This window comes from Falco rusticolus, chromosome 12, assembly GCF_015220075.1.
Source record: "Falco rusticolus isolate bFalRus1 chromosome 12, bFalRus1.pri, whole genome shotgun sequence".
Lineage (NCBI taxonomy): Eukaryota > Metazoa > Chordata > Aves > Falconiformes > Falconidae > Falco > Falco rusticolus.
This window is the reverse complement of record NC_051198.1, coordinates 14,595,662-14,616,915: the sequence shown is the minus strand read 5'-3', so window position 1 is coordinate 14,616,915 and position 21,254 is coordinate 14,595,662. Positions and strand designations below refer to the sequence as shown.

Below are 21,254 nucleotides of genomic sequence, written 5' to 3'. Positions count from 1 at the left end.
GTCTTGGCTAATGGAAGCCTTGTGTTATTTTAAGGTTTTTGTTATTGTTTTGTTACTTGTTACTTCTGTTACTATTCTTACAGCTTCAAACAAAATAATTAATTTAATTAATCCTTTAATTGGCTTTTAAATGCACCAAATAACTTCTGTCCTCAGATATATATATCTGTGAATACTACTTAGAACACTTCTGTAACTTCTCTGGAAAAAGAACACTAGTTTAGAGAAAATTTCACTAGGCTAACACACCATTCTTGAAGGCAATATACCATGGAGCACAACAAAAGACTCTAATTTTTCTCCAAGAGCAGCTGTGTAATAAAGCTGTTTAAGAAAACAATTGCAAGTCTTTTCTGTTATCTTTGTTCTTCTCCAGCTGTACAAGTGACAATTCTGCAGGTGGTCAAGGATTCCGGCTCCCCTTTCAGAAATCAGACTATGCTTTTATGCTGGAAGCAGCTTGAGTCTGAGATGTCTCATTGGCTTCTCTGTGTAGGCCATATCATATTCAGACTAGTCCTATACAAACTCAGTTGGGTGCTCTTCACTGTGCCATTGGTTCAGTTTACAACTCAACTTCGTGTTGAAGAAGGACACCTAAATTATTTGCAGATCAGACTTTGTCCCAAAAGCAGTACAGTCTCATTCACCCAACTTCATATTCCAGCTGCTGAACACCAGCAGATGTAAAGCAGCTTTCCACACAGCTATCTATAGTGTTTGTGTCCACTTCCCAGTTAACTCACAATTCAGCTAAAGTCCTAAATAACACACTTGGCTGTTACATTTGCAGTTTTCCAAGAACACTGTATTTTCCTGCATCTGTTTCAATACAAAACCAAACCAGTCAACAAACAAGGCAACAAGTAACCACAGTTCCTTGACCTTCAATTAAATATCAAATCGTTTCAGAATTCGGGGACTGAAATTCTCTACTCTTCACTTCCAAATCTCTGTCACCCAGCATAAAGTCCAGCCACTTCAGTCAGTAAGCCAGACTCATCAGTAGCCTAACTTAAATGCCTCTATGCAAACACATGCAGCGTGGGGAATGAACAAGAGGAGTTAGACACCTGTGCACACCTGCAGGGCTACAATCTTACTGGTGTCACAGAGATGTGGTGGGATGGCTCCTATGACTACAACTGTGGGAATGGGAGGATACAGGCGCTTTAGGAAGGGTAGAAAAGGACAAGGTGTCTACCACCATGTCAATGACCAGCTAGAGTGCATGGAGCTCCATCTGGGGATGGATGAGGACCTGGCCAAGAGCTGTTGGGTCAGCATTAAAGGGAGGGTGTCACAGCACTATCAAAACTATCAAGCTGCAACAAAGCTTTTACCACCCCATACCAGGTTAACTTCAGTAAATAGTTCCCACACCTTGCCCCAGCATAGCCACCAATCCCTCACAAGGTTTTAAAGGTTCATCTACTGTTTGTGTCATTTTTTCATACTATTCAGGCCAGTCCACCCTGCTTTTTACCCCCTTCTCCTTATCTCTCCTACATCCAGAGAGTACTTACACTCTCTCTCTCTCTTTCTCTCGCTCTCTCTCTCCTTCCTCTGCTCCTTCCCAGTCTCTCTTCATTGGCTGCTCCTCTTCCATGCCCCTTAGAGCTACTGGACTTGTGCAAAGCATTTGACGCTGTCCCACATGACATCCTTGTCTCTAAATTGGAGAGGCATGGCTTTGATGGATGGACCACTTGGTGGATAAGGAATTGGCTTTATGGTCACACTCAAAGACTTGCAGTCAACAGCTCAGTGTCTAAGTGGAAACCAGTGATGAGTGGCATTCCTCAGGGGTCAGTACTGTGACCAGCGCTGTTCAACATCTTTGTTGGTGACATGACACTGGGATTGAGTGTACCATCAGCAAATTTGCTTGTGACATCAAGCTGTGTGATGTGATTGACATGGTGGAGGGAAGGGACGCCATCCAGATGGACCTTGACAGGTGTGAGAGGTGGGCCCATGCAAGCCTCATGAAGCTCAACAAGGCCAAGTGCAAGGTCCTGCACATGGGTTGGAGCAATCCCAAGCACAAATACAGGCTGGGCAAAGAATGGATGGAGAGCAGCCCTGAGGAGGATTTGGAGGAGCTGGTGGATTAGAAGCTCAACATGACCCAGCAATGTGCACTGGCAGCCCAGAAAGCCAACTCTATTCTGGGCTGCATCAAAAGAAGCATGGCCAGCAAGCTGAGGGAGGTGATTCTCCCTCTCTGCTCTGCTCTTGTGAGACCCCATCTGGAACACCGTGTCCAGCTCTGGGGCCTCCAACATAAGAAAGAAGTGGACATGTTGGAACGAGTCCAGAGGAGGGCCACAAAGATGCTCAGAAAGCTGAAGCACCTCTTCTTTGAAGACAGGCTGAAAGAGTTGGGGGTTTTCAGCCTGGAGAAGAGAAAGCTCCGGGCCCTAAAGAAGGGCTACAAGAAAGTTGGAGGGACTTTTTACAAAAGCATGCAGTGATAGGACAAGGGGGAATGGCTTTGAACTAAAAGAGGGTAGATTTACATTAAATATTAGGAAGAAATTCTTTACTGTGAGAGTGGAGAGACACTGGAACCAGTTGCCCAGAGAAGCTGTGGAAGCCCCGTTCCTGGAAGTGTTCAAGGCCCAGGTAGGATGGGGCTTTGAGCAACCTGGTCTAGTGGAGGGTGTTCCTGCCCGTATCAGGTGGGTTGGAACTAGACAGTCTTTATGGACCCTTCAAAGTCAAACCATTCTGATTCTCAATTCTTTGATTTCTATGGGTTCTTCTTCCCTCTTGGCTGCAGTTATTCCACCTCACACTTCCTTCCTGTTTAGTCGCATCACACATCACATTAGTAACCTCTAACATCACATTCAGCAACCCCATCCCTACTGACAAGGGACAACATTTTTTTATAGTTTCAGAGAAATGCTGAGAAGATACTAGTTATTCCATTATCCTATTCCAATGTCCTGTTTTTCCTTCACCCTCTAATCATCAAGTAATATTTTCCATTTGTTTTCATTTTTACCCTTTTGACTTTTGCACTCAACTTTAGTCGGTGATTAGTCCTTTTCCATTTCATTCCCTGAAGGCTCACTATTTATGCCTCATATGCTTTCTGAGACAGTTATTTGTTCAGTTGGGACAGAAAACCTTTCCCCTACTGTTTTTCTTATTTAGGATACAAGTTCAACATACTTTTGCCATATCTGAGTTAAAGAAATTTCTACCCTCTTCTTTAATCAAGTCCCTGATTTTCCACTTAATTTAAATTAGTGGACTTGTAATCACTGTAATTTGATCTTTACCACTATGTCTCACCAAAACTAAGGCCAAAATTCTGTCATGTTGTTCGTGTGACTTTTTGGTAACCACTTCATAAAATAACAGAGTTGTACTATTACTTGTGTGTAAGTTTAGCTCTCCTAACAAGACAACAAACTGTTTGTCACTAGCAGGTTTTTCAGTACCTTTTTGATATAAAAATTTAAAAAATTGATGTCTTCATTGCGTGTAATCTAGGTATTTTCCCACAATTTCTGTTCCTCATGTTTCAACTGGTTAACAACAGACACTCCTCTTCAATCGAGTGGCTTTACATGGATGGTTTCAGCCATAGGAGGGCTGTGTGGCCACACAGGTAACATACAGTCCCACAGACCTGGCAGGGAATTTCAGGTGTGCTGCAGGAGAGAGATAAACACCGCACCTCTCAGGTGGGCAGTGTTTACAAGCTCCTTTTTCTCACAGCCATGACACTTTGGCCTCGGGGGAAAACAGCTGGTGGGGAATTGCCATTAAGGGCTAAACAGGCAGTGACCGGTCACAGAGGGAGCCCCGTTGCTCCCTCCTCCTCTAAGCCCTGCCGAAGCCTCTCAAGGGCGTGAGGACGCTGAGGGGAGCGGGACGTACCTCACACGGGCGCGCGCGCTCGCCTTTTCCCGCCCGCCGCCGTGCAGGCTGGGTAGCGTGCCGTGGTTACCGTTGCTAGCCGCCGGCCGCCCAGCGCTGTGCCGGGCAGCGATGGTGCAGGAAGCCGTCCGGGTGTACGCGCGGGTGAAGCCACTGGGCAGGCGGCAGCAGGCGGGGGTAGGATGGGGACCGGCTGCGGACCGGCTGCTGCGCTGCTGCGGGGTGCAGCGGGGCGAGCCAGAGGGCGTCCGGTGAGGCCGCCTGAGGGCGGGAAGCGGCGGGCACCGGGCGGGCACCCCCTGCAAGGTGCCCTGCCGCGCCCGCAGGCCTGTGAGAGCTGCGGGGTTTGCCCGGGGCCGGGAGCGGAGGGCCGCAGCCCTGTGCTGCTCTCCGAAGCCTTAGGAAGTTAGTAACACCACGAAGTACAGCAGCTTAGCCTGGAGCTATTGGGGGAGGGGGAGAGGAGCTGCTTTCCTGCCTAGTTGTTACAGAAAGGCTCCAGGGAAAACGTTTGGTGCTGGTCACTGGCGGTTCGGTGCTGTTCCGAACATTGGAGGGGAACGTGTGGCTCCCCGTCTTCAGCTGCCTTTGCAAGAAATAATAAAGATAATGGAAGTGTTCCTCAGAAACCGTGCATTTAGGTCTCCATCGTCTTATCTTTTTAAACCAGCCTGACTCATTCTGTCATAGTTTTTCCTGATAATGTCCTTCCAGGCGTTTTGGAGGGTGTTGCTCCAGGGGCTGTGCTTTGTTTTTAATAACAGCTCAGATAGTAACATGGTTTAGTAAGCGAAGCCTGTGAAATTGACTATGTTTCTGTTTCAAATCTTACTGTAGTGTTCCTGTGGCAACAAACAGGATAACATTAATCTGTGCTTGTTTTCTTTTTTGTATAATAGCTGAAGGAAGTTTTGCTCACATGCTGAGTGAAATTTGTAAGAAGTTTTTCTTTAGGCAGTTACAGGTGCTAAGCTTACACGTGTGTTCTATACTTAAGGGCTATGCTGTTCTGCTGGTAAAATTATTTTAATACATGTCCATGCTTATTAGATTTATTCAGTTGACAATGATGAGGAATCTCTGTCCAGTCTGGAGATTGTCGTGCCACATGATTTAGCAGACGGGTTCGTCAATAATAAAAGGGAGAGCTACAGGTTCAAGTAAGTAAAAGCCTTATCCTTACAGTGATTGATATCGCTATGTGTAAGCCTATTCTTAAAATTAAGGTTTGGTATAATTAGGTTTATTTTTATATAACTCCCTTAACACAAGGAATACTTCAGCATATTATGCTCCTCACTTGAACAAGTTTGATAGCATTTGCTAAAGTTGTGGAGTTTTTGCCTATCCATTGCAAGTAATTATACATTTCTAAGTGTTATCTCAAAGATTGCATCTTCATGTATCAGTTCTTCCATTTTTACAGTTTATTTTGAATTTGCATGTGAAGATTGAATGCAGGACTGTGTGTTCTCTTGTGATATAATGAGTTGGCATAGGCTAGCTAAAGATGTCTCGACGTGAAACACTCTGTTTAGAAACTGTGTTTCAGACATAACCAAAACACGGTAAAGAAAACCAGAGATTGTTGAAAGAAAAAAACCCATGGTTGTAGAACATAAATATTTTTTAGAAACTAAAAGTAAGTACCAGCAATATGAGTCAAATATTTTTATCTTTTAAACAGAAAATTTGGAGGCATACTTTACAATTTTGATGATGAAGAAAGCTAGATGTCTAAACACCTCTAACGACAAGGCTGAGGTTGTCTTTTTCCAAGTGGAATACTTTTTATTTTTTATAATACCAGATCAAGTGAATTTGTTGCTCTATGTTATTCAAAAAGAGATCTCCAGACAAACATTGGCAGCTCAGACTTATGTCATTTTACATTGGCTAAGGAAATACTTTCTGCTTGGGAAGAGAGGAGCTGCCCTCTCTGACTAGATGAATATGTGAAACTAGCTTAGGTGGCAGATGCCAAAGCTAGCTATAATTATTTCTGATATTTTTTTCTGATTTTCTAATTTATTAAAAAGTCTCTAGAGATGGATTTTGAGAATCATGCCTTGTTATCCTTAAGACAATGCAAAAATAATGCTATGGAGTAAGAATTTCCGTTTTCCCCCGTAAAACTCATGCTTTCACGCACTGTCTATCCTGGTCACCTCAAACATTCTTTTTTGTTCTTACTCTTTTATATGGGAATCAAACACAATTTTTTAATGACTTGACTGATAAAGCATTAGCAGATAGAATATATGTGTCTATTTTTTGTGTATTGCTGTGTTCCCTTGTACTCCATGGTGCCTTTCTATAAACCACGTGAATTTCTGTGTGAGAATATGGTTCCAGATAGGACAGACAACACAGCAGGGCACAAGCAGTCCAGGAGGTTTCCAGAGTGTAAGGATGACAACTTTCTAATATAAGATTAAAAAGCTTATATCTGCTGCACCTCATAGTTGTAAACATGGAAAAACTGATCAGGGATATTAAACATCGGGCTTGCTTTGGCTGTGGTGGCCATGAGATAATGAAATTCAGGATACTGAGAGAAGAGAGCAAACCAAAAAGGAAGATCATAACCCTGGCCTTCAGGAGAGCAAGCTCTGGCCTGTTCAGGGACCGGCTTGAAAGAATTCCATGACACAGCCCCGGAGAGAAGTCCAGGAGAACTAGCTGATTTTCAAGGATCACCTCCTCCAAAATCAAGAATCATCAGATTGCCATCCAGATGAACAGGAAATGATGCAAAGGCAGCAGGAGGCCTGCATGGATAAGGAAGCAGCTTCTGACTAAATGCAAAAATAAAAAGGAAGTTTACAAGAGATGGGAGTGGCATTAGGTGTCCCAGGAAGGCTGTCTGAGGTATGGCATCGGGAAAGCCTAGATAAGTGCACAGTGAGGGGTGTTTCAAATGAGCTGAGCTGCTAGGATCAGAGGGTTGTCATCGGGTACAAAGTGCAGCTGGAGGCCAGTCATTAGTGTAGTCAATAGTGGGACCCAGTACTGTTTAGCATTAATGACCTCTGTGATGGGACCAAGTAAAGCTTCAGCAAGTTCACAGATGATATGAAACTGGGAGGGGTGATTGATGCACCAGATAGTTGTGCTGCTATTTAGGGGGACATCAAGAGGTTGGAGAAATGGGCAAATAGGAATTTCATGAAGTTCATCAAAGGGAAATGCCAAGTCCTCCCGCTGGTGTGGAATAACCAGACAGGCTCAGGGCTGACTGAAAGCAGGTTTGCAGCAGGCAAACAGCCTCTGGGCTGCATTAGGAGTTGATCCTTCCCCTCTAGTCACCACCAGTGAGATCACACCTGGAGTTCTGTGTCCAGTTCTGGGCTCCAGTGAAGGGATACAAAGATGATTAAAGGACTGGAGCATCTGATGTGAAGAGAGGCTGAGAGACCTCAGACTGTTTATCCTGGAGAAGGCTCAAGGGGATCTTATCAACGTGTATATAAACACTTTATAAGGAGAAGGCAATAAAGAAGACAGAGCCAGATGCGTGTCAGTGGTCCACAGTGATGGGACAAAGTTAATGGGCACAAACTGAAATGCAGGAAATATTAAAAAAAACCCAAAACTTTTTGTACTGAGGGGTGATCAAATACTGGAACAGGTTTCCCACAGAGGTTGTGGAGCCTCCATGTGTGAAGGTATTCAAAACCTGACTGAACAGACCCCTGCTCTAGCTGACACTCATTTGAGCAGGGGGACTGGAGCAGATGGCCCCTTCCAACCTCAGGTATGCTATGATTCTGTAAGACAACTGAAGATATTTTACATAGGAAATGACAAAACTTAGATTGAATTAAATGTCTCCTTGTGACTTACAGTAACTGTGCAGCAGAATGAAGGAAGTAGTTATGAAATAACGTGAGCCTGGCTGTACTGGTGGGATGCTGTATTTGCTTATAGTGTAATCTATTTATCCAGGTTTCAGTGCGGTGCTAGTTACAAACACTGATTCTCTTGATAGATTTTAAAATACGATTTATTTTTTTCTAAGCCACATCATTTTATCAGAGGATTTTATTGTACAGATCTTGTCAAAGCAGCACTGTGTACAGCCTATTTATGTACAATAGCACAACAGCACGCTGTGGTTAAGACTACAGGGAAAACATTGTACTAAGTTATGTAAGCCTAATGATGTAAACATTGACTATTACAAACAAACAAAACTGTATGAATCAAGTAGTGTTTTAAGATTCTAAGCAATTATTATTTGCTTAATATTTTCAGATTTCAGAAAATTTTTGATCAAGAGGCAAAACAAGATGTGGTTTTTGACAGCATTGCCAAACCAGTAGCAGAATGGTACGTTGTTGATCCTGCAAGTAATTGGGGTAACACAGGGTCAAAAATAGCTTTCATTGTACTACTTGGAGGAGAGCTGGCAAGTGTTTGTCTCATTGCCATAAAAGTGGATTGATGTTTTAATTTTCTAAAGACTGACATGTCTGAATCTAGGAGATATGCAATAAACCCCTGAGAATTTTATGTATGGTAAGCTTCCATTTTTAACTCCTAAAATAACACTGCTACTGTTGCCTTTTTTCTTTCATAGGCATAGAAATCCATGTTTAATTTGTTTTTTATCTATACTATAAGCTCACTTCATTGCCTTAGGAAAGTATTCCCTATATTGTTCCATGAAGGGGTAAACCTAATGAAAATCTTATTCCCCCCCGTTTAGTTTTCATTACGTTAAGGACACTCTTGAATTAATACCTGTGGAGATATTCTCAAATTTTGCTCTTGTTATTTTTGTCTTAATGTGCGAGGCAGATATTTTGGCACTGTTTTTGTTTTTCTCCTCCATATAATAATCAAACAATGCTCATGTTTTAAAGTTTGCAAAGGCAAGCATTTAAGACCGACGTAGAAGCACTCTTCGTTCATTGTGTGGACTGAATGCCACTCTGAACCAGGTGGATTTTCCAATACGCCATTCTCTTTGCTCAGTTTATGCCCACATTGCTGAAGTTAGTACTGGTTTTAGTGGGGGAGAAAATCCTACACTGGAGGAAGTAGAATTTCTTCATACTGTTTGTTTGTTTATCAAACTTACTGCTCAGAATCCAAATTTGTAGCAAGTTGAGAAGTATTACTTTAGCTACCAACTTCTTTCTCATTCGTTGTCTGACCCATCTGTTGATTTAAGCTATGATTCTGCAAGTTATTCTTAGGTCTATCGCACTGTCATGTGTACTGTAGGAAAACAGACATCCTCAGCTGGATACGTAGTCCTTCTCAAACTGTTACTTGGAAGTAAAAATATAGCTAGCTCTTCAGAATTTTTTCTTGATTATTTTTCCCCCTCTATTTTCTTCTTAAAAGTCCCACATAAAGCAGGACAATAATTGACAGTGAAATTGAAGACCAGGTGAATTTGAAATTTCACTAGAATAAGTTAAATATAAATTTTTTGTTATATTCTTCTTTCACTCAGAAGGGATTTCTTTGCTTGTCTGACTTTATAACATATAACTTCAGGTTAATTCATTTACTTAACTTTAAATATTTCTGGGTTTAATGGTAACTGCAGAAAAAGTTCTTTATCTTATTTGTGCTTGGAAAGAGAAGGGTTAAAAGTCTCATTGTTACGTACTATGGATTGAACTATCCTCAACAAGAACTTGGAGCATCAAAGCTAACTAGCAACAGACTGACTGATATTTTTCTTTTCCTTTGGAGTGTTTTGCTAGAATACAGAAATTTTTTGAGTTGGATAATTCACCTATACAGTGCTATAGTGAACAGGAATTTATATTGTTTTCCTTTACTTCAGTGCTGGCTGATAAAAATAACTAAAAATCAAAAAACTTAAGTCTATGTCATGAAGCAAATCAATTTATAAAAATCTTTTAAGTGCTTGAAAGTACTGAAATGCTGTTAAATTCAGTGGTGTTTAGGCATACAGTTATCTCCAAACAGCTGAGTCCTTAATGTTAAAATCAATTTATAAAATCATTCTTAACTGAATCAAGACTATTTTGACTCTGAGTGTTTGTGTTAAATGTCAATTAGAATATAAGCTTTGTGTTGTTACTGATAATACTGAAGGATAATTTTGCTTGTGTTTTTATATCAGAGTAGGCAATACCTGAAGTATGTTCCTGTGTCTCATCCTCTTCCTTGATTTTTATGTTTTCTTAGGTAAAACATGTATTTCAAAATTCTTCATAGTCATGAGGTTCCTTGGCTAAAGGAGTCCTGAACTGTACCTGAAACGTATTTCATTCTATAGTTAATGACTCAGTTTTCCTTTCCATTGTGGGAATTAGGGAATAAGAATTGCCCTGTTACTCTGGAAGACGACAGTTTTTCCTAGCAAAGTGTTCTTTTGTTTCTTTTTAAGTCAACGTTCTATTGCAGGGGAAAACTTGAAAATGTACTCAGTTCTGTTGTTGGAGTCACTTTACTAAGGGAATGGTTTTTGTCTGTGTATTGCCAGGGGAAGGAAAGTAGCAGCAAAGTATCAATGAAATAGTTCAGTAACATTTTGAGGCTCTTTGCCATGCATACTTACAGTCATGACAAAATTCAGTTACAAACTTGAATGCTCAGAAGAAAAATCTTGGACATTGTTTAAACTAAAAACAACAATGCAATGTCGTTTTAAAACTAAAAACAACAATGCAATGTTCAGGATTCTAAAATCTTTCCAGTTTTTTCTTGGATGGGTGGGAATTGGAGGCAACTTTTTGGTTGTTGGTTTTTTTTTTTCTTTTTAAGTGTGCTTTCTTTGATGTTGGGCCACTACTTTTTCCCTCTTTAAGTCCAGTTAAATTGTAATCTTGCCTGTGGTTTCAGAGGCACCAGACTTTAATTTTCTTCTTCAGTCGGAAGTGCCAGCCTCTGCAAAACATTATAACCATGTGATTTGCTTTTTTTATTACGTTTTGTTTATGCTTAAGCCATCTCTTACATGGTTTCTTTTTGTCATTTCTTTGTGCTTTATGCTTTTCCTTTTAAATATATATTCTTGTGTTTTTTTTCTGTGCAAAGCCAACTTGATCTTTAAGAAGCAACACTAAACTAACTCTATCAAAAATTACAGAAAATAAATAACATCCATCTCTTACAGTTTGTTAACAATTAAGCATTGTTTTAGTCTAACAACAGAACAAGGTTACTCTTATAATGCTTCAAATATTAGTGTTATGATGATGAATGCAATTAGAAATTAAGAGTAGAAAATGTTAGTGTTTTGGATGAGTTTTGTTTTCAATTCTGATATGGCCAGTGTTTTGTCTTGATCTATGAAAATGTAATACTGAAAATATTTTATCTTCAGAAGTATCATGCAAATAAGAAACAGCTCAGCTGTTTATAAACCTAATGGCAATGACTTAACATTTTTTTTGAAAGATCTCGTAGTCTTCACGTTAGTACTCTTACTGCTGCAGATTTTAGTTTCTTCTGGTGTGCTGTGTTTATCCTAAGAATTAACATCTGTAATACAGAAAGTACTTCACTCTTTTCTGTTTTTTTTTTTCTGCTGCTTATTCTTACAGAAAATGTGGTCAAAATATTTGTATGAACAATTATCCATTCAGACCTGGTTATGTTTGTGACAGTGTGGGAAGTAGTGGCTTGGCTCACCTGCAGGCAACCTCACATCACAGCTGCATTATTACTAATGTGGTGATTTGGGCACAATTTTGTGACTTGGGCACAAAAGACCTGTGGAATCTATATATAGTAAAAGGACACATTTTTTTTGGATGTCAGCCTTAAACAACTGTAGCTTAAAATTTACCCTAAATTGAGAAATTAGAGCAGTAATGCTAGCAGTTATTCCTGGAAGTGAGTACAATTATGACATAATAAAAAGTGAGAGCTTCATTAATGTTTCATTTTAAATTACTGTTAGTACTTCATATTTATTTTGACTTAGATTGCACAGTTTAGAGTTGTTAAAGAAGGCTGCTTATTATAGGTTACAGTTTGATAGCTTTGGTTCAGAGTACCTTTGTGTCACCTTCTGCACTGCTTCTGGTGAAATTCTAAATATATTTACAGTTTTTAGTTAAAATAAGAAATTGTGTTACAACTTATTCTTTTTAGGAAAGCCCTTTTGAAATTTCTAAGGAAACCTGCTTGCACTAAGCTCTCAAGGAAAAGTTACATGCAATTTGGAAATTGGTGGTGTTTTTTGAAAGATGAGGCATTTTGAGATTAGATTTGTTTCATAAATCTGGCAAAGGCATAACAAAAAAATGTCATACTGAGATGATTTATTTTATTTAACATAAACTTTAATCTGAGCTCCAAATGATAGAAGATACCTAAATACTGAGTCTCTGTAAAGACAAATCTTTCCTGAAAACTTGTCTTCCAGATCCTGCAAATGACATTTTTCCTTCTTTTAGTCTTAAATATCATGTCTGAGGTCTGTTTTTTCTAGGATTGTGTTGATTATTTTTATTTTTAATAAAATAACTGTGAATTGAGGTTTTCAGAGATAGAAAGAAGGAAAGTAAGGGACATGGGTAAAATATTTCAGATTAACAAGAACTGAGATGAGGAGAGGGCTGACTGTTTCCCATGATCAAAGATACTGGTGTGTTTTCTCCTTTTTTCATTAGTCTGGTATTTTAACAGTTATTGAATATTTGTTCTAACCACACGCATTTGTTACCATCATTTTAAATGATGGTGTCAGAACTCAAGTCAAAATAATAATATGAAGCTGAAATAATCTAACAAAGTCTAAGTAATTAATTTTTAAAGCTGAAATCTGTTTCTTGTTTCCAGGTTTTTCTCTTATCTACATATACACACAGAATTTAGTCCTTACTTAATAACGTCTCTTTTCTAGAAATGTTTTATTTATGCTTATTATAAACTTCATAAAACCACTTACTTTGAACTTTTTCATTTTAAAACAAAACAATATTAAAAATTACATATGTCTTCAATGTATCTACTTAAATGATCTTTAATCCTTTTGAAGATTGGGAACTATGTCTTGCAATAGGAATTCAGTGTCAGAACAAGCGAATCTTTCTGCCTAGACTTTATACTCATCGTTGCTGTGATGGCTTTGGTGTTCAGGATAAGTTTCATTTACCAATTGCTGGAACAAGATTTCCACATTGTCTGTAATACCTGCCAATGTAAAAAACTTGAAAATAAGGTTCTATTTCTTTGTCCTTTTCATAATGAAGTTTGGAGTAACACAAAAGGAATCAGAGCACTCTGACTTCCCTGAGAGAGACTGTCATTGGTGGTTATAAAACTGATGCATTGAGACCAGTCCGAAGCAGAGCAGGATTTGTAGCAGTTTGTAGCATGTTTTCAGGGATTGTTAAGGACTATTTACTTTTTCTTTCTCTTGCTGATGATTCTATGTGAATTATGCCTACTGCCAACAAATTAGGATAATTAGGTCAGAGGAATCTCTGCAGGTCATCCTGTCCAATCTCCTGAGCAAAGCAGGTCTAGCTTCAAGATCAGGTTGCTCAGGCCCTTGTCCAGTAGAGATCTGAAAATATCCAAAGGTGGGGATCCCGCAACACATCTGGGCACCTGTTTCAGGGCTTAACTACTCTCATCATGAAGAACATTTTCCTTGTACCCTCTTGGAATTTCCCTTCTTGCAACTTATGTCCACTGCCTCTTGTCCTACCACTGTAAGCTTCTGAGAAGAGTTTGAGTCCATCTCTGTAACGATCCATTGCATAATGGCAGGTGGTAATTAGGTACATGCATAGCTTTCCCTTCTCCACGTTCACAGAAAACACCTCCCTTGGCTTCTCTTTGTGTGTAACGTGCTGCAGTCCAAACCAGCTTGGTTCTGTTAGGCTCACTCCAGTTTCTCTGTAGCATGCTGCTTCTGCTGGGGATTTCAAAACTGGATACAGAACTCAAAGGGGAGAGTTTGTTTTTTGTTGATTTTTTTTTTTTTTTTTTTTTTGCCAATTCTGATGGTAACTTCTGCTTGTTCTGTTTGACTCAGCAAAACTGGTGTAGCAGCAGAGGAAGCGGAATTCTTCATTACAAGTAGGCACAAGCCTCCCTGAAGTCATGTTAACGATGAACACAGAAGCAAAAGAAAATTTCGGTGTCCTTAAACTTTAAATAGAACAAATGATCTTCACTGGAAATTAAAACAAAATGTAGCCAGAAAAACCAACCACAAAACAACCTCAGTCTGCTTCCAACCTCTGTCTACTGTCACTGGGCTTTATACCACATTTATATTGTCTCAGATACTCAAGGACGAGGTACTGAATGATATTTTAAACTGTAGTAACTAACCATAAATTGTCTAGCTCTCAGTTGAGGAATTTCTCACTTGAGGAATGTTAAGCAGTTGTAAACATAATGTTATCTATCAATTAAAAAGGAATTGCTTGCATGAGTTATGCTTCTGTATCACACTCTATATTTAGGAATTAGACATCTTTCAGGCATGAGGCAAGTCAGCTGAGTGACTGAAAAATGCCAGCACATAACTCTGTAACAGTCATTTATTTAAATAGGAATCTAAAATGATTTTTAAAGAAAAAGTTAATTTCTCACTATGCACACTTTTAAATTGCCACTAATTATGAATAAATTAGAAAGTGCAAGTTAACTGGTAATTAAGTAAGAAAATTTGAGGGGGAAAAAACACATGGCATTGCTCTCCTTTAACTACATTCATATGTGAGTCCATACTAGAAATAATTGTCCTATGCCTGATAATTTATACAAAGTTGTAGTGACACCTTTTGCTTAGCAAGTTTGTGAGGGAAGAGGCAGGGTCTTTCTAATGTAACCAAAACACCAGTAACCCACCAAAGCCCTGAGCCTAGTCCTGTTCTACCCCAGTTATGTTAGAGAGTCTAATAAAAGATGCTACCTCTCTCTAAATAGCTGGTTTTACTTCTACTTTTAGACCATCATAGTTGCAGCTATACTGTTAACAGCATTTATTTATTCTTCATCAGTGTTACTGGCTAAGTCTTTACATGTAATGACAATTTCATATTAACAGGTTTTTGTCTCTGGACTGTGAGGATCTTTTTTATGACTGTCTTACAACTGGTAAGGGAATTTTTGAAATATTGAACCCTTGCTATTTTAATCAAGCATTTAATTTTTTTTCCATCAGTTTCTCAAAGTCTAAAGGGCAGAAGAGAAAGCATGTTAGAATTCATTTTTTATAAAGCCAAAACTTATTTTCCTGAACAAACATCATTACATAAGCTTATATACTTATTACATGACAGTATTTGGGTTATTAAACAGTTTTAAGGTTGTACTGAAAGTGGAATAATCGAGAAACATTTACTTCAGCTTGCAGCTTGCCTTATTATGTCTCTTCTCTGAAACAAGAGAAGTATTAGGAGTATTCCAAGTTAATCAGAAAAAAATGATTTTTAGAATGTATGTTGGGAGTTCATAAAGTATTAGAAGTACTTTAGAAGTACTTTTGATACATGCAGGCATGTTTAAAAACTATAGTGTGTTTAAGCATTTACACCAGCAAAAAATCTGCATCAAATTGTCCCAAACTTTGGATCCCACCTAAAACTCAGTGAAATTATTTTAAAGGTGGTCATTGACTTAAATAGGCTTTGGTTCATGGTCTTAGTTAATGGGACTTTGCAAGTGGAGAACTCTCAGTGTGTTTTCTAAACCTCTGGTGGGTTAGTTTTTGCTTTTTTTTTTTTTTTTTAATATTCTGAACAGGAAAATACTGAAAGTATTGCAATTTCTGTCTCAAAGATTGTCATTTGGGAGATTTCTTGGTAGTCTGTGCCATAGCTTGGAGGTAAAACTTGAACATTTTTGGTTTATCCCAACACATCATGATAAATTATGTTGCTGTCACAATATATGGTTAAATCTATATAGCAGTGTGATCAAGTTAATCTCCTTAGTTGTGTGCTCAAACTATTTGTTGCTTGGAAAAGGTATACTTTCAATTCTATGCAATCTAGAGGACATGGTCTATATTTTCTTTGTGTTTAAAAAATGTTGTTCTTTAGGTTTGTAAGGTCAAGTACAAGCTGTTGTATTTCTAAAAACCAGCAATATTTTTTGAGTGCTTAAGCAGAAAAGAAGCATTCAGTTCTTTGAGTAAAATGTGAGAACAGATCTAACCTTTTTCGATGTTAAAATCTTCTTGAATTTGGCATATAATTAGATTAGAATTTATACTGCAGAATAAAAGGATAAAGAGGATTTAGGACTGTAATAAAATGATACTTATTAATGGATTGGGCTTGTTTGCCTGCAATTAATGTTGTTATTTCATTAAAACTGATATTAGCTATTGTTAAAATTTTCTTGTTGGTTTATGACTATTTCCTTCTTCTTTTCTCTGTGTGTATTTTCGTCCTCTGCCTTATTCCACTAAGGGAAACCTTTGTTGTATAATTTCAGGTTGTTTAATGATACAAACTTTACTAAACAGACCTGCTTATTACATAAACACTTGTGAATGTATTCAGAATACTTAGCAGGTAACCATGATGTTTTCTCACCAATATCTTGCTTTGAATTGACTTTTCTTACAGTGATTAAAAGCAACAAGACTAAAATTTATCATCCAACACACCTTTAATTACAGCAAACATATGTAAATATAGCCACAAGGGTTTGCATGGTTCAATTTCAAATTAATATATCCAGCCAACATTACATTTTTTTTATGTACAGCTTTGTGATATGTGAGTCTTCATATGGTTTGATGAGATGTATTTTTACAGAAACACAAAAATACACAATTTAAAAATATGTATTGACGCAATTATTAATTATGCTACAAAATCTGGGAAATCCTAATATTGTGGCATAATAAGTTAAATCTAAAATATTAAGATTTGATTTGTTATGTTCAGAGGTTCAGGCCAATGACACTTGTCCATATTCAATGAATCTTGTTCACAGGTACAAAGTCCAACAACTCGGATTTACTGCTCATGCACATGACAACTCAGGTTTTTCCTCTACACATTTAAGTTGGTCCGTATTTTCCAGATAGGAACATGGCATACCTGGTTGTAAAGTAATAGAAGCAAAGCTGAAACAACAAATTATTTGTTGGAAACTGACTTTTTGTATATATTTTTCTGTATTTCTTTGGTTTAAAGCTAGCCTTTAAAATTTTTGTAGGTAAAATTGATATGCATTTTACTATGTAAAGATTGCTTTATGTGGCTTGTGATGAATATTACTTTCTCTTCTTTTTATAAAAGCTAAGCCTGTCACAATATATTATAGATATATGCCTGCATGTTATAGTGTGTAAGGAAAATGAAGTCTCTGAATTTCCTAATGCTGTGAAACAAATGTACAAATGCAGACAAGTTTTAGTCATATTTTAAAACCTTATTTTTCTCTGTAGTAGACTTGACTGAGCTTGGTATTATTAAAAAAAAAAAGCGGCCTTCCAGGAACTCTGACAATCATAATAGGAGTAACTTTGCTAAAATATACTGGAGACAGATTTCTTCAGCAACATTTTAGCTAATCTGTTTGGAAGTAGTCCGTGAACTTCTGAACAGGGAGCTATACAACATTGCATAAGTTCATGAAAAATCGTTTCAGCAAAGCTTCTCCTTGGATTATGTCTTTGATGTGTTTTGTTTGAAGCAGTAAAGAGAAAATTTGTTCAACAAAGTGTTTCCTTAAGCATGCCAAAACTCAGCTTCCTGGGAGAAAAAAAAAATAAATGCGAGCTTCTGGATATTCTGATAACACTGATGATGGAACATGACTGAAAATATCCCTGTAGCGTATGATTTTTATGTATGTGTATTTTAAAGTCTTTACAAGACTGCCGTCAATAACCATGTCAGCCTGTGTACTTTCAAATGCTAAGTTTAACAAAGGTTTGGGATTTTAGTTCGGAGAATCTGAAGAGCAAAGATGCAGATTTTGGCTGGGTGAACTGCAATCTTGCAAAGTAGATTTTGCAGAACAGGCAGAAAAGACATGCTGATTCTCTACCACATTTCCCAGTAGAGAATCAGTTCCACTACTGTTGGGGACAGCTTTAACTTGCAGACTTAATTTGCATCTTCAAGGATTGTTTCGCTGGATGCTGTTTAGAAAATACACTCTTTTTGTCATCTTCTAATTGGTATTTTCAACTTTTTTAGGTACCTATTGCAATTACTTTTTTGTGATGAAAGGGCGAATGCACAGATTTTCTACTCACTATACTAACTCATAGCATCTGAGAGATGCTTCATGTTGACAAGGGTAATTCTGCAGTGTAGATTACTGTTTTTTTTAAATAGCAGTTTGTGAATGGCTAAAGGCTTATGAAGCTTTCTATGTTTTTAGTCTCCTAAAGAGATTGTGCATCTTAGGTTGAAAACAGTAAGTACGTACCTTAAACTTCCTGAGTATTTAGTAAATAGATATTGGTTTGATTTATTGATTAGGTGCTCGTCACTGGTCCACCTACATATACTGTTACTGTTTCAGTGTAAAATGCCTTGGGACAATGAACTAAAATTACATTGATTAAGTTTGGTATTTATTTTTGACTTGAAAATCCTAAAACTGGAAAAAAAGCAAAGTATGCATAGCAAGTATTTGCTATGATAAGAGTTTCTCCACAAGCCTTGCTGCTAAAAAATCCTGTATTCCCATTGATTCCAAGAGAATTTCCTAAAAAAGAAGTGTGAATTAGTAACATCAGGCATGGATTTTATGACACAATCCATGTAGACTTTATCACATACAGACCTTCAAAACTGATATTGACTAATATTCAGAATATTATATCCAGACTGATGGTTACACATCTTCAGTTTTGAAATTTGTCTTTCATAAGCATATATGTGTACACATATAAGCTCTAGTTCTGTTGCGTTTAATTCTTTGTGAACAAGCTGATACAGTAGGGACTTTTCTTTTTTGGTGTGTCTTCTGATTTACTCTTTTCAGGAGGTAAGATCATAGTCTTCAGCTTGCTTCTAAGCCAAAGGAGCTCCATCAGTCCTGCTTGAACTCCTAGTCCCTCATCTCTTATAAAGGTGGTTTTCTTAGAAAGGGAATTTATTCTCCATCCTGTCTTCATGGGGTTGCGCTTCACTCTTTGAAGGCTTTGCCACCAGTTTCGCTGGTGTTATTGGTGGTCCTCTTCCCTTACAGGCTTCCTTAGCATCTCAAGCAGGCTTTTCTTAAATAGGCTTGGTTGTTAGTTTTAATACACTCTGAATGAAATGAATGCTGTAAATATGGAAAGGATGCAAATTATATATGCATGTATGTATAATTATATATAAAAAAGATTGACTGGATTTTAAAGTGGAATTCAACTGTGGAATCATGACTAGCACTTTCATAATGCATCTATGCAATGCAATGTTAATATTACCTGTAATTACAATGGACTGTGGGAATACATTATTGCCACTTATATGTTCACATTTTCTGAACTTTCAGTGTTTTCTGGAAAACCGTTCAGAGCTGTGCTGATGCACTACAATACATTTAAGAAATATATGAGTAAAATAACACAAAGAAAATGCACTGACTGTTGTAGCTGTTTTGACAGCATAATGTCTGTCACATGTGATGATCCTAATCAACAGCTTTCTGTGAAGTACAGGGACCTCAAGTTAATAGTTTGCAGCCACACCTTTACCCCTTTTTTAGACACATTGCAAAACATACTTTTCTGCAGGAGCCACGTCACAGTAGCTGAAAATATATACCTTCAACCACTTTAAAGAAGAGAAGGAGTAAGAAAACTTAACAACCCGAAATGCCAGATCTGGATCAGCCAAAGAGCAGGGATGTAAAAACAGAAGAGTAACTGTGGTGGGTCAGGCAAAAGTTCCAGCTAGCCCAGTATGCTATCTCTGACGGGGACTAACAGGCAGTGTTTAGGGGAAAACAAAACAGCGCATGCATGTAAAGTGACTTCCCCCAAGTGTTATGTTGACCTCTAGGTGTTCATAGTTTAGAGACTTTCTAATTTCTCTGTGTTTAGTAGTCCTGAGAGAATTTTTTTCACTAATTAGTGCAATCTCTACTGAAGCCTGTGTGAACTGTTAGCATCCAAAATATCCCACTGCAAGGAGTTTCACAGTTTAACTACCTTTTGCATGAAGAATTATTTCCCTTCACTTGTTTCAAATCTGCCATTTCTGAGCTTCTTTTGTTACCCCCTACATTCTGACAATGTGTTACTGGCTTCAGCTTCCACGTACTGTGACAGTGGGCACTAGAAATTCCTAAGATAGATGAATGAGGTGTTTTACAATAGTAATTGTTTTGATTTTTAACATCTGGAATCTAAAATCTATATATACTCTGTCTTTGGGCATTTTGATCTTTAGAAACAGATGTTCAGTGTAGTTGCTTTCAATGTATTTCTGGTTTTGTCTCTGACATCCTACTATAATGGATTAAAATAAGCAACTTGGCAACTACTCAGGCCTTTAAATAAACTTTAAGAACCATTGCATCTCTTTTGGCACCAGACCAGCAGCTATCTATATGTGGTTCTTTTCCTCTTATGCAAGGGTTGTTTGCCCCCTTTTTACTTTTTAAAATCTTAGCTTATTTATCACTTTATTCTTGTGCATTTTTTTTATTGAAAATTCTAGCTTTTCTTTAGCAAAATTAGTAGGTCTTCAAGCATAGTAAATCAAGTACAAAGTAGATATTGCTTTTTAAAGTTTTATCAAAAAAATAAATCTTTCGTGATTACTTATTTGTTTTCAAATACTCTTGCTTTATATTTTGTCAGGAGATGTTGGAATTATAGTAGAACAATTCTGAGATGGATGAATCTAGGACACTTTTTTTTTTAAATTGACAGCTGGTGAAAAGAAAATGAAAAACTTCAGTCTAATCTGATTTCTTAATCATATATTCTGTCAAATATAGACTCCTATGAATTCTGGTTTGATTAGCCATCTAAATATTAGTAACTGATTTCATCGCTACTTAGTTTCTGATTTTAATAATTTTTGATGGTTTTATACAGTGTTTGTTTGCTTTTACAGACAAGTGAAAATTCAAAATAATTGTCCTCCATCATTTTTACCTCATTGTTTAGAGTCAGTCAGTGTGAAGTGTAAAACCTCAGAGCACTGAAAATATTTTTCAAGTTAAGGGCATTTAACAATAATTAACAAGAAATGGAATTAGAAATGTGGAAATAGATTTTTAGTATTTTTGTCTTTTGAGACAGAGCTGTACAAGGGAAATGCATGATAGTGAACTATGAGTATCAATAGAAATTCTAAATGTTGGATAACTGAAATTTTACTTTTAATATCAAGGAGGAAATGAAACATTGGCTGATATCTGAAATGTAAATACAATCAAAGGGGACTTAACTGAGAAAGATATCACACTGTCATCATAAACAG

The 21,254-nt window shown here is 37.7% G+C and overlaps 1 protein-coding gene across 1 annotated transcript in view; it reads left to right on the top strand.

The window, feature by feature from the left end:
* Positions 1-4,008: 4,008 nt before the first annotated feature.
* Positions 4,009-21,254, top strand: part of KIF6 (kinesin family member 6) — a 158,325-nt gene continuing 141,079 nt past the window's right edge. Inside the window, 3 exon segments of the mRNA XM_037405664.1 lie at positions 4,009-4,074; positions 4,948-5,057; positions 8,155-8,229. Coding sequence (XP_037261561.1) covers positions 4,009-4,074; positions 4,948-5,057; positions 8,155-8,229 — 251 coding nt within the window.